Below are 27014 nucleotides of genomic sequence, written 5' to 3' on the forward strand. Positions count from 1 at the left end.
CTGATACATTTATGAGTGCATTAAGCAAAAAAAAAACCCAAAAACGATTAAGCTTTTTTTTTTTTTTTGCGATCCCTTAAGCACAACCATGAGAACACTGCAAAATCATACACGCAGTTTGTTAGGCAATGCTTCAGCCATTTTTTAACGATTGACTTGAGTTATTCATCAGGGACAGACGTTCTCCTGCTTTAGCCACACATCCTGCTCTGTGTAGCAATAGCAAAACGACTTGGTTAACATAGGTTGACGTTTTAGAGGACTTGCTTGAGAAGCAATTCAATATGCACACAATTGCAGGTGATGTTGAGGAGGCGAGGCTCCAAAAGGAAGCGCTTGCCACCCTCTGCAGTGGACATATGGCGCAGTGGTGACTTGGAACGTAGCGTGGGGAGAGTGAAAGAGGTAGAATGAGCACACTTGGTAGAGGTGGCTGTGTTGACTGAAAAAAAGATGCATTGGGGAGAAAGGGGTTAACTTAAAAAAAAAAAAGCAGAACCCACAAATGTTTTGGATCTAACATTTTATTGTGAAAACCAGGTGTCGTGGTCAGCCATCTTAACTGCTGCTTTGCTTGGCAGCCAGCCTCTTGTCTCTCTCCTCGGCAATGGTCAGGCGGATTCCCTTCCCTCTGGGCAAGGACACCCACGGCTTGTTGCCCTGGAGACCAGCAATATTTTCAGTGTTGACATACGTACGTGCATCAAAACTCCATATCAGAGTTCGTTGGCAACCTTGCCTTGTTTTGGATTTTTAATCAATTGTTTTCAGTCTTTTGTGAAGGTTCCCCGACTAACGTCAAATAAGATGAAAAGGTTTGAGAATTAGTGTAATGGTCCGCTTGTGTTTTAAGTAGCAGGAAAATGAAGTTTTTCAATTTCCATAACAATGCTAATTTAAGTTAACCTATCTATAGTGTTTTACCTAGCATATTAGCATTAAGCTAGATGCCATTTATTTGAACATTAAAAAACTGGCGAACACTCACTTTGCTTCATCGTAAGCCTATGGAGCAAGGAAGCTGCCACAGTGGAGTAAAAATACTTTGACAAACACAATCAGATACAAGCCCATTCAAATGCAACGTTCTAGAAAGTTTTGCCAATGATAAACGAGCCTTGAGGGTATTTGAGGAGCTCAGAACTTCTTAGAGGATTGAGGAATGATTTTTCATTACTGTCAAAACACAAAAGTCATCATCGCTCCACATGACAAGTGTAAATCGACGTTTGGGGGGCTGCCATGACCTTACCTTGCCAATGACAAAAATGTTGGACAGCCTGGTGGCAAAGCTGTTGCCAGTGCTGTCCTTGACATGCACCACGTCAAAGGAGCCAGGATGGCGCTCTCTGTTGGTGATGATGCCAATCCTGCCCAAGTTAGCACCTCCGGTCACCATGCACATGTTACCTGTGGAAGGAACAGGGCAAAACCTTGTGAGCTGACCATCCACCCAATTGTCTGAATGCCACAAGTGCCCGAACCTACCGGTTTCAAACTTGATGAATTCGGTGATCTTGCCAGATTCCAGATCAATGCGCACCGTGTCGTTAGCCTTGATGAGGGGATCGGGGTAACGGATGGTACGAGCGTCGTGGGTCACCAGGTGGGGGATGCCCTTGGTGCGGACCAGGATCTTCCTCACCTTGCACAGCTTGTACTGCGGCAGGGATCGCGCGGCGTCACAAAGAGGAGGAGGCAGCTGGTCAGACAGGGACGGCGTCTTCTTACCTTGGCCTCCTCGGCGGTGATGCGGTGCACGGTGAAACGGCCCTTCACGTCGTAAATCAGACGGAAGTGCTCGCCCGTTTTTTCGATGCTGATCACATCTGACGTTGAGAAAAAGAGTGAAAGTTGGGATGAACTTCACAGACTCGGCACAGACAGGAAAACATTCTGAATTTAATAATGTGATGCCGGGCTGGCGGCTTCTGAAGGCTGATCAGCTGTCCACCGGACTCACCCATGAATCCAGTCGGGTAGGTGATATCAGTGCGGACCTTGCCGTCAATCTTAATGAACCTCTGCATGCAGATTTTCTTCACCTCATCCCCGGTTAGGGCATACTTGAGGCGGTTCCTCAGGAAGATAATAAGAGGCAGGCACTCCCTCAGCTTGTGTGGACCGGTGGAGGGACGTGGAGCCTGAAAAGACAAATCACACTCAGAGAAACCACACTAAGGCATACGTTAGTGTCAGGGGAGGATACTACTTACAAACACTCCAGTGAGCTTGTCGAGCATCCAGTGCTTCGGCGCCGCAACGCGCTTCAGGTGCTTCTTCGGTCCTCTGGCCTGGACAATAGCAGTGACGGTAAGCAAAAACAATCTTAACTATCACACACAATGGCTACTTATTGCCACTCATCTCTGCCACTGTACACATTTAGCTACTTTGGTAATCCACAATGAGCTGTGACCATGTAAAAACGATTCGACATCGAAAGTCGATAATTTAGCTCAGCGATTACAGTGGGGTACTTAGTTATTAATGTACAAAATGTTGCCGTAGAATGATTGACACAGTAGATTACCATGTCGTAAATTAACACGTATTTCAAACATCAGCAGCCTCAAGTTATTTAAATAGTTTTTAACTTTGAGACGCGTGGTTACACGCGTCCGGTCCAAATCGTTTTTTGACACTAGCATAGCAGGTAGCGAGCCGAGCTGCGGCCTGGACCGGTTTACGAATACTTTCATGAGCACGAGAAAACAATGGTCGATAATCACATTACGCTTACTTAGTATACTGATAAATAAACACGCAGGCATTATTAAAATCGCAGTGGAGTGAATCCGCGAACTGTCGCTTTTCTGACTAGCATTGCAACAGTGAGGCTAACGCTCCGAACAGACGTCTGCCCAAAGCTAAAAATCTACATCGATGGACTCGTATCTTATCTGCAATACAGACGCTAACAATATTGCAAGATGTCATATTTGGAACTCATCTAATAATATTTGTTGAAATACAAAGCATTAAAGTGATGTTTGACGATGATTTGAGAAAAGAACAACACAGATTTGAACCCACCATGTTGAGGTCTGCGGGGGAAAGGACCAATTCACTTCCGCTATGACGTCATAAAGCCGCATACGGAACAGTCGGAGGGTCAAAATGCTTACAGTCGAATGATTGCTGTAGTCATTGCAATTGAGTTTAGAGTAATTAATCAAACATTTAATTAAATTATATGTAAAAAAAATTAAGTATGTGTGTTTGTTATGTTTGTAATTTTTGACAACTTCAAGATGGACAACAGTTCCCCGGTGTGTGCGACCCTCTTGAAGTTTTTTTTGTTATTATTGATTGGTGCGTCACTGAGGGATTATTTGTGAGTGTGCAATGCTTGTTAGATTTGCAATACAAAATTGGAGGTGCAGAAACCATGGATATCGTATAAGGAAACTAAAAATAATGTAGAGACCAAGGATTACTTTCCTACACCCTCCAACTCGTTTCGACCACGTGAATTTTGCCCAACGGCGACTTTGTTTCTTTTTTTTATTCATATTAAATGTTTTAATTTCGCTGTTAGAAGAAACAAATGAAGTCATCAATAAACACAAACCAATAAATATGAGTAGTAGTACAACCCATCAAAATGATAGAAAACAACACTAGATGGCGGCCTCTATTCACATTTTGAAGTCAGGTAAACGTCAAATTTACCCGTGAGCTGTTAAACACCCAAATTATAGACGATTCCAGATTTGGAGGATATTATGACAGTAATCTGACGTTATAGCATGTCTGAAAAAAAAAAACTATGCCATATAAAAAATGTTTGATGAATTGAAAGGCAAACATACAGTCACAACCGTTTATATATATATAAAAAAAAAGATTAAACAAAACAAACAAAAAAAAGCAGCAGCAGGCTGACTTCCGAGGATGACAATGAATTAGATTTAATAACAATGGCTCAATGGGATGAATGCAGTGACACAGAGCAACAGCAAAACAGGGATACCCAGACGGCCACTGACCCACTTTGGTGACCCAATCGCGCGCATCTACCTTACTGACAATTAACGACGCGTCACGGCAAGGTAGTCACACACAGACTCCCGTTGTCTTTCCATTCCGGTTGGACATCGGCTGCTGTTCAAAGTTCTGCTCCAGCTCGATTCCAACATGAAAAAAAAAGGCGAGTGCATGGAGATAAGCACTTGTCAGACAATTACTCTCCTTGTGAGGCCGGAGAAAGAAAGCGAGCGAAAGAGGAGGCTTTTTTCCCCACCGTGAGAGCACAGTGCAATATTGTTCATTGGGAAAAGAGCAAGCATACTGTGGCTCATCATAAAGTCCGGCCGGCATCCCACTTTCATGTTGCTGCAAGGAGAACAGCAGAAACAGGTGCGTCTTTGTGTGTCCGTCCATCAGCTTCTTCTCATTAAGCCACCACTGTGGAGGAAATGGGAGACAGCAATGGCTCCTTGTCTCCTCTCCTTCAGGCTTCCTCATCCTACCAAATACCACAGCCGCTAACCCAATGGGAGCCTTGGTTTTACCAAAACTACAGGAGATTTCACCATAATATGACACATACGTACATTCTCATCATATAAGTGAGGTAAAGACATTCAGAAAATAGCTTAAGGTGATGATTGAAAGTGGTCTTGTTTTCAAGCGTGCTACTTTTGATGTGCTGCGCGAGGTAAAGTGATCGGAGCTGAGACCAAGGTGTCTGTGAGGCAAATATTACATGATTATTGAGGGACTCGTTGATTGCCTTGCCTGTTACCCAAACTAAGAGCACAGGAGTGCTCTTAAATTGGCCGGAATAGCTGCTGGCCATCATTTACTTACAAACAATCAAACCTGTGAGAAATTGGATAGAAGTCTGTCTGTCTGGGGTGGTAACTGCACTGAACAGAACTTGAAGGCCCTGCAGCGCATAGTGAATACGGCTGGTAAGATTATTGGTGCTTCGCTTCCCTCCCTGAAGGACATTTACACCTCCCACCTCGCCCGCAAGGCAACCTCGATTGCCAGAGATGTGAGTCACCCGGCTCACTCCTTGTTTGACCTTCTGCCCTCTGGGAAGAGGTACAGGAGCCTGCGCTCCCGCACCACCAGACTCGCCAACAGCTTCTTTCTCCAGGCTGTTAGGGCCCTGAACTCGCTACCCCCTTCTGCGTAGCGTGCGGCACTGTTGCGCTAATTTCGGGAATGTCTGCTGTACGCGTTTTTACGCTCCTCTTAATTAATTATTTATTTATTTATTGTTGTGTTATTTATTCATTATTTATTCAGCACGCTTTTGTTATACTTGTTTACTGTTTGTCTGTTGTGAGCCATGTCTTGTCACCGTGGGATAGGGGGGAACGAAATTTCGGTTTCTTTGTGTGTCTTTGGCATGTGGAGAAATTGACAATAAAGCTGACTTTGACTTTGACTTTGAGAAGTCTGTCCCTTTCCAAACGGCTTGTTTTCATAAACATAATTGTTTGATGAGACCATTTTTACAGAGGTCTAAATGGTGTCAAAATGAAGCTTGAAGATTGTTGCTCAGCAGCCTGCCACCACATCTGACACAAAGTCAAACTCGTTTTGGCCCAGCCAGAGTTCAGGCAAGTCATTGGCTCGGTCCAGTCCGAGCTCCACCACCAGCGACGTGAGGACCTCCTCGTCCACGAGGTCAAAGTCCATGACTCCGCTCGGACCGGCGTCCTGCGTCCCTGCACCCACCCCCGCTGCACCGAGGCCCCCGGAGGGCCCCAGAATCTGGTTTCCGGCTCGAAATCCCCTTTGGACGGCACCGGGTGTCGGGTGTCCCGCTGAGGAGCCCGCCAGGTTCTGGTAGTGCGAGTTGAGCTTCTGCAGCTGCATGCTGGCGATGAGGTGTGGCCCCGTCTGAAGGCAGAAAGGCTGCGGCTTGGGGGACGACGGCAGGGACGACGGGACGGCGCCCGGGGATGGAGAAAAAGGTCCCGCTGAAGTCTTGGAGGACGGGTAGAGGGAGTTGAGAGGACAGGAGGAAGAGGAAAGGTCCTTCATGGCACCACCAGTAAATAGGTCATCACCTGCACCGAATGAAACATCACGTTTTTATTCTTTTAAGTGTATATTAGCATATAAGTCAAAGGAAGAATTGATTTATTTTCATCTCTCCTGAGTCATTCAAGGCCTTTCTGTCTGCACGCTCTCGTGACCCCGGCCGACCAGTGAGGAAACTTAAGTCAGAGCCGCCTGGGAACGGGTTGGGTACGGTGCCCGGCGGGACCACATGACTCGCGTAAGACTCCAGCGCGCGTTTGTGTGCGGATTTGCGTGAAGTCTGCTTTTCCTCATGATCTATTGAGCGGCAAATGAACCTTGAAAAGCTGCCGGCGACGAGCGAGCTGACGGAACGCTCGTAGCGAGTCTGTGTGGGAGAACAACAGCCTGTTTGATTCGGTCGCATGGCTGGATAAATACCAGAGATGACAAAAAAGTACTCTCATATAAGTAGAAGCGCATATAAGTTCACATAAGATATACACATCTCAGAAGATGTACGGGAAGAAAAGATTCATGTTAATTCATCAAGAAGTCAACCTTTCACTTTCTCAGTGCGGTTGTTGATTGATCATCTGCGGAGCCTGAAAAAAAAAAGAGACTATTTTGAAGGTCAAAATGTGCGTTGATAACTCAAATTATCCTAATTTGATTCACATCTCCATACATTGGAGTGTCTTAAAATTCAAAGAGTTTAAAATATATATTTTCATTCCATTTGGATGGAACTGAAACATATCAAAATGGACTCCAGTTGCCTCCGTCCAACCTTTGCAGCTCACCATGACAATCAACATGGACGCTCTTTAGACATGTTATGGAAAAAGTAATGAGCCCCCCCCCCCCCCCCCCCCCCCACGGGGCCCCCGCCTCCGTTGCTATTGTACGTGGGAAACCTAATTGAAAAAGGCAGGCACGCAGCTGCACTCGACTGATAGAGTTAACACACACAATGACACCAAACAGCTGTCGGTGGCAGCTCGCCGCATGTGCATCTGTGTGTGTGTGTGTGTGTGTGTGTGTGTGTGTGTGTGTGTATTTATCAATTGATTAGTGTCACAACCAGGCTGCACCAAACTGTACAGAGCACAAAAAAACTATGAACTCTAATTTTTGTTTATTTTTATTCAGTGTTTGTTGCATGTGAGCTGAAACTGGCCAAGTAACTTTTGGACAACTTGACCAAACCTACAGCCGCAGGTTCTACATGGCAAGAATTTGCAGTGTGAAGAAAATTATCACAAACCTCTGTGTGTGTGCTGGAGTGATTCCTCGATGGGCTTTCACTTTGTGTTGCTCGCCTTTTCTTGTTCCTCCCTCAAGTCTCAAAGCTGCACATACAAAAATGGAAAACAGTTTTAGTCCAAAAAGGGAATTTTAATCTATTTTTCTTGGTACTACAAAAAATGTCATAGCAGTCAGAAGAATTCAATTCAGCGACTTGAAGGCAGAAATGGATTACCCTGTTGCTATAATGACTGTGGATTATTTTACAAAAAGTACTTTTCATGAAAATGTTTTGGGTGATATGATTTTTTTGTTTGTTTGTTAGAAGTGAAAAAGTAGAAGCGTATTGGTGTTTTGGGAGTGATGCCAGGATATCAGCTTCTCTTTAAAAACAGGACGACAAAGACGTTTTTGAGTCAGGAAGGATGCCGGGTGACGCCGCCGGAGACACAATATCTTGTTTTCCGGTGAACCTCCACCACTTTGCTTGGGCTTCCAAAGTGTCGATGAAGCGGCTACAGAACGAGGTCTCGGCCAATCGGGCCGTGACAATTCCTGGCAGTGATTGTTCGCTTTGCAAATAACTGATGGATGACTGATTATTGGACTCTGATGCACAGTTAGTGTTTGGAGCAATTCTAGGGGCCAGAATGTAAAAAGGCCTGCTCCTAAACGTGCCATACTTTTAATGGTTCTTTTGCAAACAACAAGCCATGTATGTTGCCATCATGGCCATCTGTTGTTTGAACTTTGATGCAATTCTGGAGCGTGACATGATGTCTCATGTTCGTATGAACTCGTGCCTCTTTGTTCATGTGTGTTGTCATTGTTTCCAACGTGAAACAGAAGCCGGACCCAAGGTGTCGCTAGCAAATTATTGACCTCAATGCAAGAATGATGTCAATAGTCACTGACGGGAGCCATGCACAAACTTGGCACAACTCATACGTACTTTGCTTAAACAACAAGTGACTATTAGAGGTTACTCACCTCGCAGTGGACGGCCAGTCACGCTTCCAAGAAGATCACATTTGAAAGTGAGCAACTCAAGTGGAAGGGGAAATACACACTTTGTGTTACTCAATTGTAACGCGCACAAAGTCGCTGTCAGCTCCTCAATGCTGAACGCAATACAAGTGCAGTGAAGGCGCCGCCCCGTTCCTCTCTTCGCACCAGCAGTGTGAGCAAAGTGAGTCAATGAGCGTGCGTGTTGTAGGAAAACAAGGGGCTGGATCGCCCTTTCGGGATCAGGATCTGGACGGAAGGGGAGTGACAGAGAGCGCGCGCGAGAGAAAGAAAGCGCATTATCTCCTTATGTTACAAGATGGAAATAAAGTGATAAAGGTGCCTGACATTTCTAAAGAAATACATTTAGCTCCGGGCAGAAAAAGAAAAAAAAAAAGCAAGAACTTGATCATGAAGACAGTCAAAGTCTTAAAAAAAGCTATAAACATGTCATTGTCAGTGTGTCTCTGTGGCGATTGCGTACATGTAAGATAGAGCCAAATATGTAATAAAACATGAGCCAAGAAACAAAATTATTATGGATTCTGAGGCATAACGCTTGTGAACGGAATGCTAAAGTGAGTTGAGGAGTTTCTTTTAAACAAAAGTAGTGCTTTGCCGCCAGCTTTTGCCATTTATGGGCAATTATACCCCTTTTTCTGGGGATGTTTTTTACGAGAGGGAGGGAGGGGGGGGGGACTATAGTTTCAATGACCCAATTTGTAAAACACATTCAAACATGAGAACGTTGGGTAGAAAGCACCAAAAACCTTTCAATTTCTTCTCCTGGAAGCCACGCGCCAATGTTTTCCCTCCAAACTTCTTTTGCATCAGAGCCGCAGCCCTGAAAGCTGAAAGCCTGCCATCCATATTGTCTTCATTAGTGAGTCGACGTCTCCTAGAGCACGTTCTTCAGATCCCCTGAAAAAAGGAGCATGAGTGAGAGAGAGAGAGAGAGAGAGAGAGAGAGAGAGAGAGAGAGAGAGAGAGAGAGAGAGAGAGAGAGAGAGAGAGTCAAGTCAGTGAAGTGAGAGGTGCACACATGGACATAACGCAAAAGAGGATGGCGCAGACGTCACTAACACACTCATAGATGATTAATTGCTCTGCCGCAGTCAAAGAGGATGTCACTTTTTCTACCCATTGTGAAGCTGTCAACGTTGTCCTGCATGTGTACTTTTTATGTTTTTTGTTTTTAAAATATGGCCTCAAACTGAGTTTAAAGCTTAACAGCGCCTCCTCGTATGAACCAATTCGCCGTGGCCACTGTATTTATATTAGAAAAAAAAAAAAATATATATATATATAAAAAAAAAAGAGGAAGATCGGGCGAGACTGTCTGCGAGCCACCAATTAGCCACACCCACCTTTTAAATGCTTTGCTGACAAAAACTCATTGGCAGATGTCTGACTTCACGAGTTCTGCCTTAGTTTGTTTGTGTGTCTTTGGCTGTTGAGATGCCACAAAGACAAAAACGAGGGTTTCACATCCTGCTCACTGTGATTTAATTAGGACATGAACGAAGTGAGAGCATCCAGGAGCAGTTTCCTGTGTAGATTACAAAACACTAATTTATTGATATGGCTGAAGCCAATTGGCAATGGCGGCGGCCAGCTGACTCTATTTTATCTTACAATCCCAACATTGTTACAGACACAACATGGCATTTTTGCTTGGCCGTCGTAATTGAGGACACATCTTCACTATTTTGGGGGTGCAACTCGCCACCCAGGGCGGGAGGGGACAGCAGACAGGAAAGGAGGAAGTGAGAAGGAAAGAGGTGGGATCCTTCCCTTTTTCCCATTGTCCCTCCCTTTCCCGTCTGATTGAGTGGGTTACTTCGTGGCATTTCCACTTAGCACATATATTTTCTTCCAGGGAACATTTTCAAAAATGACAAGATTTTAACTTTTCAAATGTCTTGTTATGCTTGTAAACACACTTGTTGTACATTCCAAAGCAAGATGGCATTACGTGAAGAAATCTATTTCCGATTGTTTATGAGAGATTTTTTTGCGAAATAGAATAGTGTACTCTCATGTCCCCACTGGTCACAAAGCGAGTTCGGTTCTCTGCGTTCAGCTTTGCTTGGTCATCGTGGGTAATTGGGAGTTCTTGTACGTAAATGTACAAAGATTTTATTGTTATTATTGCTCTAGTCTTGTGTGCAAATAAAGACTTGCTCTCGGAGCCGAGGGGAGTGAAGTGCACTGAAGAAAGCGAGGGCAACACGCACATGACACACAAAGAATGTGGAAAGCCCAAAAGAAAAAGAGGCTAGTTTGTGTTCAAGTAAAATGGCTTCATTGTGTCCAATAATTAGCTGTCAGCCTGCCATCATCTGGCTGGAAGAGTCTGGCACCGAGTGCTCACACCACACGATTGGATTGTTTTGTCCACTAGAGGGCAACATGCACGTAACAGCTGACTGTTTGCGAATGGGAGTGGTGCAGAGTAAAATATAAGCACCTGCTCCGGAGTTGTGTGGTCGGATATCAAGATACTTTCTCAATTAAAAAAAAAAAAAAAGCAGATTTTTTACATTTGTACATGGTTTTAAAACCAATTATTGAACTATCTTTTTCCCAAACTATTTTTATCATCATGATTCATTTACCTTGTCATTTATGTAAGTATTTTTCTTTGATATGTATTTCATTGATTTAATTCTGCAGCCTTTAACCCTTTTGTTCCTGTTGAATTAAATCAGACACACCCTGTTTCTGATCTTCTTATCCTGGAAGTAGCAGTTGTTTCAATCCACCGCCTTGCGCAAAAGGGCGTCGACGCCTCGATTGGCAGGACGTGCGGAATCAATCAATCAATCAATCAATCAATCAATCAATCAATCAATCAATCAATCAATCAATCAATCAATCAATCAACCAATCCGTCAGTCAATCACGCAAGCAACAAGTCAGAAATTCGGGCGTCCAAGTGTTCTCGCTCATTTATTCTTTGTGATAACAAATAAGTTTTAATATTTAGGTGCGTTTAAGGATTGTTACAATTGTATCTATCCTTATGAATTGTTTCATCAAACTATACATACAAGCTATACAAAATACGACTATTTGGCATGCAAATGACCACTCCTGGAACCGTGAAAACTGTTTGTTGGGTCTCAAGTTACATTAGGGCGTTTTACCAGCCTCTTACGCAAAACAAGAAAATTGCTGCTTTCAAAATAATACATATTTGTCTCTAGCTTTTGTTTTGAAAGGAAGTGCCTCCGAGTCCGGTTTACCATCCACACTAGCTTTACGAGGCACTTCGGAAAATACACCCAGTGCAGCAGCAAAACATTAGCTTAGCTAACCGGCTAGCTTCAAGTGCGTTGGTCTTTTGATAAATCATCTATGAGTCGCAAGAGAAATCAGAATTATTCAGGCACTCACCTGTCCCCCGAATTACAAGGAGCATTCATGGAAACTCCTGGGTCGACGTGCCGCCCCGACGGCGATTTCCTGAATCTGGAGTCCGACGAAGAGCTTCTGTGCTCGGTGAGCTCGGTCAGCGAACACCTGGGCAGGAACATCAGCGCCGCTCTGGACGCCGCCATGGCCGAGATACGACACATTCTCGGCATCCGGATACGGGCGCTCAAGATGGAGCTGAGGGACAAAACCGACGAGATTGCGCTGTTGAAAGCGAAGCTAAGCAACGTTAATAGAGATGCCAAGGAGGCTGTGGAAGCTCCTCCTGATGCTACGGAGGCTCCAGACGCTGCAGAGGTTTCCGATGCCGCCGCCTTCAGAAGCTCCAAGATGATCAGCGTGGATCCAAAAAGAGAGAAAAAGTCCCTTCTGCCCGGGGTGAAGAAAGAAAACATTGACGCCATTTGCAACTACTTGATGAAAGACAAGAACTCGAGGGGGGCCACGGAGATGGACGGAGGCGACCAGAGTAGCCAGGATGACGATCAGCATCCCCTCCAGCTGTGGCCGGATGGCGGGATGAGCGTCTCCGGGCCTCCTGGACACACAGATGACATCTTCAACATGCTGCCGTCCAGCAGCCGACGCGTGTATGACTACGAGTGGATTGCACCCATGGAGTACTCGTCAGACCTGAAGGGTAAAATGGATTCACCTCAAATGCTGCATATTTAGAGCACAAGGTTTTTTCTTTTTTTTTTCTTTTTTTTCTTCTTCAGTAGAACCTTGTAGCATGTCGGTCCCATGTGCTATGCTGCCATCTTGTGTCATCTTTAGACAAAGAGTCATGAGTTGTCGTTGCAGTCGGGAAGCAGCCGGAGTGTGACAATGAGGAGGAGGACGAAGGCTCTGCGGAACAGGCTTCGTCTCGTTTCCCGCACGTCCAGCCCGCCGGGTTCTCTGCAGTGCCCGGTTCCCCCGGTGAGGGTGGCACACATCCACTCCCTGAGGCAGGTGGGTTGCGTCACATTATAAGTAAATCATAGAGAAAAAAAAGTATCCCATCAAGTATTTGTTTGTGTTTCCAGGCCAGCAGTTCCCCAACCACACCTTCATCTGCTCTTTGTGCGGAACCTTCTGCCCCGATTCGGCATTCCTGGAGGAACATGTTAAACTCATCCACCCGGACACTGCTGGCGCTCAAGCTCTGCAAGGCCCGCAGACCACCGCGGGAGACCAAGGACAGGCAGTGGACGACGGGGAAGGAGGACCTGTCAAAAAGGAGGTCCCACTCAAGGGCAGGTACGAGTGCGACGACTGTGGTCGTCATTTTAACTACCTGGGCAACCTACGGCAGCACCAGCGCATCCACACCGGGGAAAAGCCCTTTGTGTGCCCGGACTGCGGGGAGCGCTTCCGCCACGCCGCCCGCCTCAAGAGCCACAGGCTGGTGCACAGCGGTGACCAGAGCCCCTTCCCGTGCCTCCAGTGTGGCAAAGGCTTCTCCGTCCTTTCTGGCCTCAAGAGACACCAGCGGGTGCACACCGGAGAGAGCCCATACGCGTGCCCGCAGTGCGGCAGGCGCTTCAAGGAGCTGGGCAACCTGTACACCCACCAGAGGATTCACAGCGGCGCCACGCCGTACTGCTGTCAACAGTGCGGACGCAGCTTCCGCCACCTGGGCACTTATAAGAGTCACCGGTGCGCACCACCACAGTGACCTGAGTCGGCAGACCGCATCAGAGTTGACTTTGCGCCAAGTCCGCCTGCAAGACAACTGACAATTGGCGTTATCCCGGCGGTCTGCTCACGCAATACGGTCACGTTTTTTGATGGCATCGCGCGGCACGGCGGCCGATCCTCTGCTGATGCTTTGCGTACAAATATCGAGTCGTGTATATAACCCGCGTTGTGTGCTGTCACACACTATCTTGTGCTCGTTTTATGTTTCAAAACAATTGAAGTCAAAGCTAACCACAGACAATCCTTTTTTTTCAATGAATAAATACAACCTATTAACAATATCAATGGGTGTTTTTTTGCGTTTTCATGATGTCAACTGACTGTGCTGCCTGTGCCTACCCACCCATCTGCAGAATAAAGTTGTCATTTTCAGATGCATAGGAAAAAAGTTTTGCTTTGTGTGTGTGTGTGTGTCTCTCACGCAAAACAGACACCATCAGTGGCTCCCTCACAAAGAAATGTGAATTTCTTCCCCTGCCAAAGTTGGACTTCAAGATCCCACGCTCAAGATTATTGGGGAGAATGTGACTTCTCTTTAAATCTGTGATCAATTTATTCTTACAAGCTTCTTGACAAAATACAACTTTACTCTCCTAACTGCAAAAAAATATCATTGGAAATTTACAATAAAATAAAAACTTTGCGATAGTATTTTTTTCTTACAAATATGCTTAACTCCTGACATGATTTTTTTTTTAATACAACTTTTTTCTTTTATCAGGAATATGCTTTTCAATTCGAAAAATATGCCTTTTTTCCTGACATGAGTTTTTCTTTCTAATACGACTATTTTTTTTTCTGGAAAATGCTTTTTAATTCTGTGTTTAATAGTGATCATGATTATGATGACTAAATTCTTCCGCGGACCGCGACCGTCTGTGAGCTCCTCGAGTCCAGGCCCTGGACTGAGCTGTGGACTTAAGCAAGTTAACGTATTGACTTGAAAAGTGCCAACCCATCCTCCAAGAAGAAAAAAGGAGCTCAGGTCATGTTGGATCAGTCTGTCAGCTGATCTTCTTGTTTACCAAACTTTTTGGTACTCGGAGGCCGCTTGTCGTGTGAGCCGATCTGATGAGGCGAATGTGAGAGGCAAAAGTGGCAGCGTCATTTTAAAGCGAACGCAACGGGCAGAACATTTGAATTCCAAAAAGACTTTTAAGCTTTTAATTTGACATCAGAAAGAAACAAAATGGCAAAAATCAGCTGAATGTTTGAATCTCATGATTGTTGTCTTACGTTGTGAAGTGTTTGCATGTGTTTTTTTTTTTTTTAAAGGCTAATCAATCAGTTGGAAAGGTCTCGTTAGTAATGTCTTGTTACTCGTGTGCTTTCGTAACGGGATGAAGCCGTACACCAGCGTCCATCTGTCCGTCCTGGTTGTGCTGATGAAGCACAGACCACTTGTAGTCAAACAGTTGTGGTTCTTCTTAGAGCAAGGGTGTCAAACTTATTTTTGCCGCAGGCCGCATCATTGTCATAGTTTGCCTCAAAGGCCCATTCAAATTATCATCCCCAAATAAATGTATGAACGTCTCATATTGTAGTATAGGCTACAAATCAAACTGATGAATGAGTCGTTTTTCAAACAGAGACGAATAAACTGTTCAAATGTTTAAAAATGAAACATTGAAATCATCAAATAATTAAAAATATAAATGATTTAAAAAAAATTGAATGGTAGTAAAAAAAGCTATGGACATCTCTACTTTTTAAAAGTGAAAATTTGGAATTGACATAAGTATTCGATGCACAATTTGTCTTCGCGGGCCACCTAAAATGATGTGGTGTGCCGTATCTGGCCCCCGGGCCTTGACTTTGACACCTGTGTCTTAGCGTTTTGAATTGCTTCAGAAACGTGGACAATAAACTCATAGGGAAGGAGGGCACAGTGTTGCCTACGATGCCTTTGCCTATGGGACTTTGAAGTAATTTCAAAGTATGGGGGACCTTTGATAATGTACACAAATGCTTTCTGAAAGTCTTTGGTAAGGCAAGACATCAAGCCACAGATGCTTTCAGCCCTATTGAGATGGGACAGAAAAGTTGAGAGAAGGATCAAGACGTAAGAAGAATGAAAAGATTGAACTCGAGCGGTCTGTTCACGTTCAAAAATGTGGTAGAGCACAAATACGAAGCGATAGAGAGCGAGCGAGAGAGAGCGAGCGAGAGGCAGCTAGGTGTCACCCGAGTGAGTGCAAGGCGGCTGGGCGGGTGCTCTCCAAACTTCTTTGGATTGCGTCATTTTCAGTGGTTGGGGCAGCCCTGATTGCTTTGGAGATGTTCCATTCGGAAAATGACCGCGGTTGTTGGGATCAGCGATTTCACTTCAGCCCATCGTCATATAGTAGTCGATCGACCAAAAGAGTGAAGTGGCGTTTACACGCTTGAGCGAAAGATGACCCAAGGAGGCCGCTGCCTCAAGTCGGGCAGCCCAACAGAAAAGTGCCACGTCCCTCACTATTTCGGAGCTGGTGCATTTGCAGAAAGAACATGACCTACGTAGTAGCTAAATCGCATCACAATGTTCCTCAGTCAGTGACAGCTGAAATCTCTGCGCTAGCTGTTTTTTCGTGTCCTTGCCCTGAACCCCGACGTCAAGCAGTCGTTGTTTCCAGGTGGCTTGCCGGTTGTTTGGAGGCTCCCACGTTGCAAGCTTGCAAGTGGGCGGCCGGCCGCCTTAAATAGCCCTCCTCCAGAAGAATGGTCCACATGTTCTCTTCCAGCAGGATCTGGACGCTGACTGGGAGCCTCTCTCTAGGCTGTTCTTTCTGCCAAAGGAGGATTTTTCTGCCCAAATGTATACATGCAGCTGCCTACGACATTTTGTTCCATTGCACACTTTCTGTCAATCCTATCAACTTCATTTGACGTCTCAAAGATCACTGTGTCTGATACATTGAACTGAAACGATTCCTCAAGGAAAATCCTGCAAATGAGCTGGGCTGCCCAAACCTTTGCGTACGTGACGAAACAAAGGCAACAAACGGTGTGTGTGTGTGTGTGTGTGTGTGTGTGTGTGTGTGTGTGTGTGTGTGTGTGTGTGTGTGTGTGTGTGTGTTTGTGTCATGATCTCGGCGGACGCATGAGTCCCGTGGCGAGCAAGCATGAGAATGGAGATTTGCAATCCATCACTTTGCCAACAGCAGTCAGGAAGATGATGCAACCTTGCCACGGGTGGCTGGAGGGGGGTCGAGGGAAGTCGAGGGCTTCAGCTTTGCCTTTGTCCTCTGATGCAAAGGGACAGGGCCGCCCGTCAAAGGTGCGGACCGCGGGCCGGATCACAAAGCGAGCCGTTGGTTTGAAGGCTTTCAATTCTGACAATGTTGCTCACTCTGGAGCGAAAAGGACGTTCCGTCTTTATGAGTGCGATTCCAAACGTTGACGTCGCAATATTCTAATATGTATACATGACATAACATATAAAATACTCTCATATGTATACATAACATATATATATCTAATATATACATATATACATTTTATACTATACATTAAATGTATATACATGTACACACACATATATATGTATCATACATGTATAAATATACATATATACATATATCTCTTTCTTTTCATGTATTTATTTCTTTAGAATCCACTTCAAAGAATGCGTGTCAATACTAATTTTATGTTACGCAACCTCTGCACAAACTATAACAAAGTCAAGCATGATTTTTTTTCAGATCGATGAAAAATGGAAAAGAATTGACAAAATGAAATATATATACGTGTGTGTGTGTGTGTGTGTGTGTATTTCTTTTTTTTTTTTTAAGCCACTTGAAAGAAGGCGTGCCAATACCGACTTTATCTTATGCAACCGATGGACGAACTATAAGAAACGAAACTCAAGCATGATTTCTTTTTCTTTCAGATCCGTGAGAAGACAGGTACTTTATTGTGATGATTTTAAGCCGACTCCAAAACAAGCGTGGCGCGCCATTTCGCACATTTGGCTGACTCATTTGCCTGTTTGTCTTGAACTATCTGACTGATGGCGGACGCCAGTCATAAAGTTGGGCGCCTGGCAACAACTTGCAAGCCTTCACAGCCGCTTTGACATCAAGCTAAGCGCGCGTGGGCTCCGCGTGTCAAAGCGGCGTGACGTCACGCACGTTGCGGCTAGTAGGGAGCGCTCGCGTCCGATCGTCACTTGATTCGCTCGTCGAGTCGGAACAGCAGCAGCAGCAGCAGCAGCAGCAGCCAGCCAGCCAGCCAGCCAGCCAGCCATTAACTTGCCAACCAACCAACCAACCAACCAACCAACCAACCAACCAACCAACCAACCAACCAACCAACCAACCAACCAACCAACCAACCAACCAACCAACCAACCAACCAACCAACCAACCAACCAACCAACCAACCAACCAACCAACCAAGCCAGCCACCCACCAGTCTCTCTCTCTGTCTCTCTGTCTCTCTCTCTCTCCTCGTCAGAATGAAGCTCGTGACCATCATCTTGCTCCTCTGCGTCCACTCGGCAGGTAGGAAAAGCGTTCGCACACCTTGTGCTCCGCTGTCAGTGGAATCAAGTTGGTCAAAAGCGCCAAGCAATAAAGACAATCCAAAGGACTGCAGCCAATCAATGAATTGTCATCAAAGCGCAAAGCGATGTTGACTCGAAAAAGGGCCACTTTGTTGTTGTTGTTGTTGTGGCGCTTGCAATGTCTTCTTCACCCTTCATTTTGGGAATTTGGACGTCGTCCATTGGCAAAATGGCTCGCCGAAAGCAAAGTGCGCAAATGACAAAGCTCATTGCTAAAATGTGTTTGTAGGGTTATTATTTGGCGCCTTGATTTGAATTTGAAGTAGCTTTCTGGCTGTACAATCCTTGGTGTCCTTTTACACCGTGGGAGTAAGAGCATGCGCTGGCTGGCCACCTCTGCTTTTCCAGATCCGACACCATGCAACGGCAAGGCGGGTGAGGTGGTGTTCTGCGATGCGGACGTCGAACTCAAACTGGACACTTCAGCTCAAGTCGAGGTCACATGGAAGTTCAATGGCAATGATCTCCCAGGGAGTGGAGTGACACACCCTGACACGACTTATAAGAAAGACCTGGAAATACCCACCCTGGCAGCAGCGAACACTGGGTTTTACAAGGCCACCTACACATCCACGGTCGAGAAGTTCACCATCATTGTTGGTGCCAGTGAGTTGCACGACCATTTGATTTTGTGAGCAAATTGAGATGGAAAAGAGCCAGTCACATCCATCTGCGTGTGTACTTTGTGATTTGGCCGCCTGCGCTTGGAGGTGAATAACTCTATACAACTCTTTTGGGCTTTTTCAGAAACCTGCACCGCAGGGCAGACGTGCAACGTCATAGTGGGTGGCTCCATCAAGCTGGACGGAGAGACAGGTGTCACCTGGTACTTTACGGCACCTTCTGAGTCTGAAAGCCAAATCGAGGACAATAAACCTAATGATCCACCCAAGTTCACCACCGGTAAGAAAGAGTTGGGCCTCTTCAACCTGACAAAAACTCAAAGCGGGAAGTACACGGCCAAGAAAGCGGGCAACGCCGAATTCCCCAAAGAGTTTCCAGTCGCAGTCCGAGGTAAGTTTGGCGTCGCGTCTCTGGCGCTCCTTTCGCTTGGCTACCACCACGCGGCCGTTTGAAGTTTCGATCAAAGTAGCCGCTCAAACAATCCCGACGACGGGCTCGTCGCGGCAGGCGGCGCACGTTGAAAAAAAGCGCTGCTGCTATTTTGTTGTCCGTGAACTGTCTTACTTGATCCATGCACTTTTTCAAACCCTTGTTAAAAACGTCAAACTTTTGTTTCCCAACAGCTCATGTCTCCAACGCCCAAGTCAAAATCCCGACGGGCAAAGCTCGCGTGTGTCCAAACGACAAGGTGATCTTTGAGTGCACGGTCACCGGTGATGCAAAATCCTACTCTTGGACCAAGGACAACAAGCCAAAAGATGGGACCACCAGCAAGTTGACCATCCAGAATGCGACATCTGAGGACTCCGGTAACTATGTTTGCAAGGTCACGGGCTTCCTTGATGAACCTGCTACTAGCGCCGGCGTAACTCTCATCGTCCAAGGTGAGCACGCCGCCATTTCTTGGGTTGACGTGTTAGGGGGGGGCTTGGAAAGCACCATCCCATTGAATTTGCTCACCCCTTGCAGCCCAACCCTGTGTCGTCGGCGAGGACCACGGCGACAACAAGGGTAGCGGAGGTGAGTTCTGGCATGTCTGTCAGTGGAGCAAGCCCCGCCACCGCCAATGTTTGCCATCTTTGCTCTAGGTCCGGGCCCAACCTCTCTCCCAGGAAGGGGCCCCCAGGGCGCGTCCACCTCCGTCGCTCTGCTGCTGATAAGCGTCCTCGTTGAGCTCTACGTGATGATGCTGTAGACCCGGCGGCCGCCGGGTGAGTTGCCATTTTTTTGCTTTGTTCTTGCTCCAAAACAACCGGCTGTTTGTCTGCTTTTCCTCAGACGAGAGATCCTGGAGGCGACGACGTCGACGTGCGAGTGGCGCGCCCTTCCATTTTTCTTTTTTCATGTATTTGTTCAGCAATCCAAATATTCATTCGTTCATTCAGCAATTGCCAAAAAAAAGCACGGAAAGCCGATGGGGAGAAGCGGGAAGGCGGCGGCGGCGGCGGCGTTGACGGCGGCACGAGACCCTGGGCCAATGGAAAGCCTCCATCATCTGGCGTTCATCTGGCGCGAGGGAGGGCAACAACTCGTGACGCCTGAGCGGTTGGCCTTTGACTTGTTTGCAGCGGGAAAGCGCTTTTTTTTGGCTCTTATTCAATGTTCCACTCCATTTATGATATGAGGTTCTTTACAATTGATTGCATAGGTTGGCAAACGTTTTGCTGGGATGCTCTGGAAGGAAGGTGGTGAATTTGATGGTGCAACCTTTTTGTTTTGTCTTCTACTTATTGCAATTTTTTTCGACTTGAACTTTAGCAAGTTCAAACGTTTTGTGGAAGGAAGGTGGTGAATTTGATGGTGCAACTTTGCTTTCAACCAACGCTTTGGAAGGGCTCGCTTGAATTTGATGGCGTTTGCTTTGCTTGCAGCGCATTGGAAGGGATTGCTCGAATTTGATGGTGCAACTTTGCATTGGTGTCATGTATTATTATTGAGTCGGAACCACAATAAAGTCTTCATCCCACTTGGTGGTGGTGTGTCAGTCAATCGATCTGGCGCCATCTTGTGGGCCAATTGCGGGACATCAAAGATGGCAGAGATGGAATGGCCCGCCGCGATGGATGTAACGTTCTTGCATGCAGTTTTTCATTTTTGTTTCCAAATGACTTTTTAAAGACAAGTGGGATTTTTGTATCACACGTGCCTGCATGCACTTCTCCCCAAAATTGACTTTTTGAAGACAGGTGGGATTGGCGCCGTCTTGTGGGCCAACGGGGCGATGCAGTGCGGGAAACGAAGAGCAGAGATTGATGGATGAAACCGCCTTGGATGCACTTTTCAATCACATTGAAGGGACTTTTTTTTTCTTTTTGTTTTTTTTCAGGCCGAAACTTTCTTGCATGCGCTTTTCAATCCAACTGAAGAGACCTGTTTTTCTTTTTTGCCATAAGAAAGGTGGGACTTCTGTATGAAACCTTTTGCGCATGCACTTTGCAATCAAACGAAGGCTCTCTCTGTCTGTCTGTCTGTCTGTCTGTCTGTCTGTCTGTCTGTCTGTCTGTCTGTCTGTCTGTCTGTCTCTCTCTCTCTCTCTCTCTCTCTTTTGCCAAAAGACAGATGAGGATTTCTGGATCCAACTTTCCTGCATGCACTTTTCAATCAAACTGAAGAGACCTGTTTTTTTTTTGCCATAAGAAAGGTGGGACTTCTGTATGAAACCTTTTGCGCATGCACTTTGCAATCAAACAAAGGCTCTCTCTGTCTCTCTCTCTCTCTCTCTCTCTCTCTCTCTCGCTCTCTCTCTCTCTCTCTCTCTCTCTCTCTCTCTTTTGCCAAAAGACAGATGAGGATTTCTGGATCCAACTTTCCCGCATGCACTTCTCAATTCATTTGAAGGGACTTTTTTTATTGCCAAAACACAGCTGAGACTGCTCCATCAAACGTTCCGGCGTGCATTCGTCGATCAAATTCAAATTCAAAAAATCAAATTCGTTGTTCTTAAATTGGCAAAGCCACCATTCCCCCGGCCGTCTGCGTGTGCTACATTGTGTTTTCTTTGAAATGTTTCTCGACAAGTATCTGAAACGATTGCTTTTGTACATTGAACGTTTCGGTTCTCATGACCCAAACCTGAAAATCGGCGCCCCTTTTTGACAACAGAGTGCAAGCTCCTCGGTTTCGGCAAACGGACCCAAGAGTCTTAGCGACGCAAAACAGGCTTTATGGCCGCGTGGGCTGTAATGTAACTACGTCACTTGTGGTTTGCCAGATGGTATCAAGAGGTCTCGAGTGATACGAAATGGGAGTACAAAGAAAGAAAAATCTGTGTTTCCCCATAGCCATTTGCGCAGGTCAACATTTTCAGATCTGTCGTCTTTTGCGATGTAGCCTGTGGTTAATCCACGTCATGGTGCAGGAAAACGCTCGCAAGACTCGCGCGTAGCTTTGCATGTGAAAATGCTCACCGAAAAGGAGCTTCGCTTTGCACCCTCGGAGTCTGAATCAGGGTGCAAAGAACGTGATCGACGTCAAAATAGTCAACGGACGCACGCTGTTCAGTCTCGAAGATGTAACGTTCAGCTGCCAAAGGTCACCTGGGGGCCAAAGAAGTCCCGGCGCCCCAAAGTTGGCATTTTCAAGCTGCACGGAATAGTTTGGTGCACGCTCGTAAAAGCGTTTGGCTTTGCAATCTGAATCCATCTCCTCTACTCCTTGTTCCCACGCGGATAGCGGGCGTGCTGGAGCCTATCGCAGCGGTCGTTGGGCAGGAGGCGGGGCACACCCGGAAACGGTCGCCAGCCGATCGCAGGGCACGCGGAGACTAACAACCAGCCACACTCGCACTCACACCGTGGAGAACGTGGAGCAGCGGCCATTGACACTTTCAGCACCTCAAGTGCAAAGCCCTGCAGCGTGACGTTGAAATGCGAGCCGGAGAAACCGTGTTCTTGACAACAAATGCCGGTGAAAAGGGAAACTTCATCATCCTCAAAAGAAGAAGAAGAAAAAAAAAAGAATGCGAGCCAGAGAAACCATGTTCTTGACAACAAATGCCGGTGAAAAGGGACACGTCATCATCCTCAAAAGAAGAAGAAGAAGAAGAAGAAGAAAAAAAAGCACAGCAGCCGCGTGAGGGTCATCCATTCAAGTCAATCAAAGCACAACACGACCAAAGAGATGCCGAGAATCCGGAGCATTTCGGATCTGGCGAGCTCAACATTTGTAAACGCTGGAGTGGCGCTTCGGACTCAACATCACCAAGTTCTGGATATAAAATCCGGCAAACGTCACCTGACCAAACCCAGGATAGAGCTGAGCCCAATCGGCCGTTACCGGAGCCCTGCGATGTCAGCTGACAAGCCGGCAAGTGACAAAGGGACCGCCCGCAAATGGCTCATAACGGGTGGATTTGTTTTTTCTTACGATTCCGCAAATGCAGTATTAATCCAAATAGTCAGTTGTGGAGTAGTGGGCCGCACACAACAAATTATGCTCTATAAACATTTTTGACTTGACCTCAACTACATTATAAATAGGATTGAATACAAATGAAGCACTCGGGCCTCTCAACCCTCTTTGTGACGAAGCGTGTCCATTGGCCAAAGATGCATCACTTCATGCAACAGGCATAGGTGGAGTCATGAGACGCTGAAATATATGGAGCTTGGCCAAAAGACGCCAAGGAGGATGGGAGGCTGAGATGGCATGCTAAATCAACCAGGGGCGGGCGGGCGGGGTGGGGTGGGGGACAGACACAGAGACAGACAGACAGACACAGACACAGACACACACACACACACACACACACACACACAGACACACACACAGACACACACACAGACAGGAGAGGCGGCATGAAGCGATCCGATGCTACTGACACACTCAGAGGACGAAGCAGTGTGTCAAAGGATGCGACTCGTGGACCGGGGGAAGCATTGCAGTGACCAGAGAAGCCGGGAGGTGAGAAAATACCGCGCAGGAAAGACCTACGCTTGCTCGCAAAGCTACAAGCCGATACCGAAAGTCGTGAGCGAGATTGTTCCGTGCATTCGGAAGATTGCTGTGCGCTTTGCTCGGTGGGGTTGCGCAGGTGACAAATGCTCGGACGGGTGGGCACGATGCTAGCAATTGCGGCACCAGCAGCTGTGACAAACCAGCTCTCCAAATAGACACTACCATGATTGTGTTACCTGAAAAATGTGCATGATTGTTGGACAGAGGTACGAGGGGTGGGGGGCACTGCGGACGGCTATGTGAATTTTAGGTCATTCCACATTTTGTTTTCAAGGGGTTTTTTTCTTTTTTTTTTGGAGACTTGTAAAAAACATCTTTTACATTGTTATGTGAAGACCCTGATATTTCCATAGAGAGGAACAGACATTCACTGCATCTTCCAATTAGTTCCATGACAGGGACTGGCGTGAAGGCATTAATCCCACATCAATGCACTCAATTGCATTCTCCGGAAGATAACTCAAACCATCCTGAATGTTCCCCCATTACCACAACAATGAGCTATCTGTGCTTTCATCCATCCCCGTAATGGATGAGCTGTCCTGGCTACTAATTCTGTAGAAAAGGATCATGGAGACCCGCGTTAAAGCATCTCTTTCTTTCTCACCACCTCAAACGTAGCTCTGCATAATTTTTCCACTAATGCAACTTCAAAAGCAAGTTTGCGTACATTAAAGCAGGTTAAGGCAACTCGAAAGTCCCCTTGGCGCTGATGTGTGTGTGACACACACACACACACACACACACACACACACAGAAACCCAATTGGCTACAAAGTGATTGCTAATCTGCCTTTCTTTTATCTGTTCAGGAGGACTAGCGACGATAGCATTTGAGCCACCCCAAGGCTAGCGATCATGGATTTTAACGTGAGTGTTGCAATTGTGCCGACGCGCCCGGCGCCTAACGCGAGTGCCGACTATGAGGACTACTACCCGGATCCAGACGCCAGTAAAATCATCATCCCGTCCATCTACGTCCTGGTGTGCTGCGTGGGCCTAACAGGCAACGCCATGGTCATATACGTCATTCTCAAGTACGCCAAAATGAAGACAGCTACCAACATTTACATCCTCAACTTAGCCATCGCCGACGAGCTGTTCATGCTGAGCGTGCCCTTCTTTGCCACGTCGGCCGCCGTGCGTCACTGGCCCTTCGGCTCGCTCATGTGCAGGCTTGTGCTGAGCGTGGACGGCATTAACATGTTCACGTCGATCTTCTGTCTCACTGTGTTGAGTGTGGATCGCTACGTGGCCGTGGTGCACCCCATTAGGGCGGCGCGTTACCACCGCCCAACCGTGGCCAAACTGGTCAACGTTTGCATCTGGGGGTTGTCGCTGGTGGTCATCCTGCCCATCATCATCTTTGCCGACACCGTCCCGGCTGAGGACGGCGCCATGGACTGCAACTTTCTGTGGCCGGAGGAGTCCTGGTCCGAAGCTTTTGTGGTCTATACTTTTCTTTTGGGATTCCTGCTACCCGTGGGGGCCATATGTTTGTGCTACTGCCTGATGGTGGCCAGGATGCGAGCAGTGGGGCTAAAAGCCGGGTGGCTTCAACGGCGGAGCTCAGAGAAGAGGATCACCCGCCTGGTGCTGCTGGTGGTGGCGGTCTTTGTCATGTGTTGGATGCCCTTTTACGTCGTCCAACTGGTCAGCGTCTTCCACCGGCCGCCGGACCCCATGGTCACCCAACTTTTTGTCATACTCAGCTATGCAAACAGCAGCGCCAACCCAATCCTCTACGGCTTTGTGTCAGATCACTTCCGCCGCTCTTTCCAGCGCATCGTGTGCTTCCGCTGGCTGGAGTCCGGCGTGGACGCCGAGCAGGTGGACTACTGCGCTGGAGTGGTCAAGGGACAGGCCACCTGTGCCCACCCTGATTTCCCCAAAGACTTAACAGCCTCCGATATGGTATTTCGTAACGGAACGTATACCTCGCGCACTACCGCTGTGTGAAGATATTTCCCAAAAGAAAGCCTGGTGTGTATGGACACAAAATAAACAAACCAAACTTAGCAGGAGAGCATCCGAGAACTGTTCGTCCATGTTCTTGACAGGGGTTTCGCATCACAGTTCCCGGGTCAAACTCGTTGAGCAGCAAAAAGTGAAAATAAAACAACCGTCAAAGCAAAATAGAAGAAAAAAAACAAACACTCCGACGGTTGCTTAAAACCTGTCACCTTGTCGGGGGTCGAGGAGAGCTCTGTGCTATCTACGCGGAACTAGCTAGCTAGCAGCATCTTCGGCTGACCACTAGTGCTCCTAAACACATTGCAGAGTCGCTTCTAAGTCATTAATTATCGCTTGCGCGGCTGTGAATAAGCCCTATCGCTAACAAGCTTCACAATTACAAAGAAATGGCAAGAAAAGCTGGAGGAGTCGTGCTAAATGCTAACGTAAGTTTGACACAGCTAATGTGTTTAACACCTCAATTAAGGGGTAAAAACACATTTTCGTTTGAGACGGTCCTTTATCGGAAACAACTTTCCCAAAAATGTTTTGTTTTTTGGAGAGGCTGGAATGGATCAATGGCATTTAAATTCATTTGAATGTGGTTTGTGCTGACTGATAGCTTGTATACGTTTCAGTTAGCCTGTATGTTTGTATATCCAATACAGGTATATTTTGTTTATCTGTGCGTAGGTGCTGACTTGCGTTTTATAGACTTTGTGTTTACTTTTGTATGGATGTACAGTCGACATATATATATATGTATATATATATATGTTTCTGTGATGGCTGTGGCAGCTTTATTGCAAATAAAATAACAACAAGCTTGTCCAAAAAATTTTCATTGGCACACACACGCACGCACACGCAGACGAGAATAAATGAACAAGCTTCTAGGTCTAAACAGAAGTTGTAGTGCCTAAAGCACAGGTGTCAAACTCAAGGCCCGGGGGCCAGATACGGCCCACCGCATCATTTTATGTGGCCCGCGAAGACAAATTGCGCATTACCACAATTGCAAATTGTCTCCACGTTTAATAATATCCTTTTTTTTTTTTTTTTTTTAAATATTTGACCAGTTTTGACTCGTCTGATTTGAAAACGAGTTATTTGTCAGTTTGTTTCGTAGCTTTTACCGTATATAATATGAGGTGGTTATGCATTTATTTGGGTTGACCGTCATAATGGCCCTCCGAAAGAAGCTATGACTACAATGCGGCCCGTGAAAAAAAATGAGTTTCAGTCTTTCAAACATCAACTATTCTAACTGGCTTTTATTTTGAGATACTTTTCGCGACTTTTGTCAATCCTCACTGGGAAAATAGTGAAGTTTGCTGACGACACGACTCTGGTGGGTCTCATCACGAAGGGCGACGAGACTCGGTACAGGCCGGAAGTTGACCTTCTGACCACGTGGTGCAGGGACAACAACCTCCTGCTGAACGTCAATAAGACCAAGGAAATCATTGTTGACTTCCGGAAGGGTCACACAACACACCTGCCGCTGATCATCGACGGTGCTGTGGTGGAAAGGGTGAGGTGCACCAAGTTCCTGGGGGTGCACATCAGTGAGGACC

General features: G+C 46.5%; 5 protein-coding genes and 1 non-coding gene across 8 annotated transcripts; 3 read left to right on the plus strand and 3 right to left on the minus strand.

The window, feature by feature from the left end:
- Positions 1-117: 117 nt before the first annotated feature.
- Positions 118-3114, minus strand: rps4x (ribosomal protein S4 X-linked). The gene is made up of 8 exons (XM_088377424.1): positions 3037-3114; positions 2217-2294; positions 1964-2144; positions 1732-1829; positions 1489-1660; positions 1253-1410; positions 522-660; positions 118-442 (listed from the first exon to the last, which is right to left on the minus strand). Exons 1-7 carry the CDS (start codon positions 3037-3039, stop codon positions 559-561), a joined length of 792 nt encoding a protein of 263 aa, XP_088233550.1. The 5' UTR covers positions 3040-3114; the 3' UTR covers positions 118-442; positions 522-558.
- On the minus strand, positions 1134-1203 carry LOC148403733 (small nucleolar RNA SNORD61). Its single transcript, XR_015862698.1, has one exon. It is a non-coding gene; the product is annotated as a small nucleolar RNA SNORD61 (small nucleolar RNA).
- Positions 3115-3812: 698 nt separating the features above from the next.
- cited1 (Cbp/p300 interacting transactivator with ED-rich tail 1) lies at positions 3813-12366 on the minus strand. Of its 3 annotated transcripts, XM_088377628.1 has the most exons (5): positions 11638-12365; positions 9009-9159; positions 8224-8487; positions 7253-7337; positions 3813-6032 (listed from the first exon to the last, which is right to left on the minus strand). In XM_088377628.1, exon 5 carries the CDS (start codon positions 6004-6006, stop codon positions 5518-5520), a length of 489 nt encoding a protein of 162 aa, XP_088233754.1. In that variant the 5' UTR covers positions 6007-6032; positions 7253-7337; positions 8224-8487; positions 9009-9159; positions 11638-12365; the 3' UTR covers positions 3813-5517. The 3 variants fall into 3 exon arrangements, with proteins under 3 accessions (XP_088233754.1, XP_088233765.1, XP_088233760.1); XM_088377639.1 differs by lacking the exon at positions 8224-8487 and having other exon boundaries at positions 11638-12366; XM_088377634.1 differs by lacking the exons at positions 9009-9159; positions 11638-12365 and having other exon boundaries at positions 8224-8952.
- Positions 10730-13640, plus strand: znf16l (zinc finger protein 16 like). Its single transcript, XM_088377266.1, has 4 exons — positions 10730-10868; positions 11463-12316; positions 12481-12630; positions 12705-13640. Exons 2-4 carry the CDS (start codon positions 11599-11601, stop codon positions 13334-13336), a joined length of 1500 nt encoding a protein of 499 aa, XP_088233392.1. The 5' UTR covers positions 10730-10868; positions 11463-11598; the 3' UTR covers positions 13337-13640.
- Positions 13641-17197: 3557 nt separating this feature from the next.
- Positions 17198-20495, plus strand: LOC148403736 (uncharacterized). The gene is made up of 7 exons (XM_088377381.1): positions 17198-17843; positions 18254-18511; positions 18653-18919; positions 19153-19413; positions 19499-19549; positions 19618-19740; positions 19808-20495. The coding sequence occupies exons 1-6, from the start codon at positions 17798-17800 to the stop codon at positions 19722-19724; spliced, it is 990 nt and encodes a 329-aa protein (XP_088233507.1). The 5' UTR covers positions 17198-17797; the 3' UTR covers positions 19725-19740; positions 19808-20495.
- A 3725-nt stretch (positions 20496-24220) lies between these two features.
- sstr1b (somatostatin receptor 1b) lies at positions 24221-26069 on the plus strand. Its single transcript, XM_088377350.1, has one exon. The coding sequence runs from the start codon at positions 24343-24345 to the stop codon at positions 25441-25443; it is 1101 nt and encodes a 366-aa protein (XP_088233476.1). The 5' UTR covers positions 24221-24342; the 3' UTR covers positions 25444-26069.
- The last annotated feature ends 945 nt before the right edge of the window (positions 26070-27014 follow it).

Source organism: Syngnathus floridae, chromosome 1 (genome assembly GCF_059516105.1).
Source record: "Syngnathus floridae isolate MCC-2025c chromosome 1, RoL_Sflo_1.0, whole genome shotgun sequence".
Classification (NCBI taxonomy): Eukaryota; Metazoa; Chordata; class Actinopteri; order Syngnathiformes; family Syngnathidae; genus Syngnathus; species Syngnathus floridae.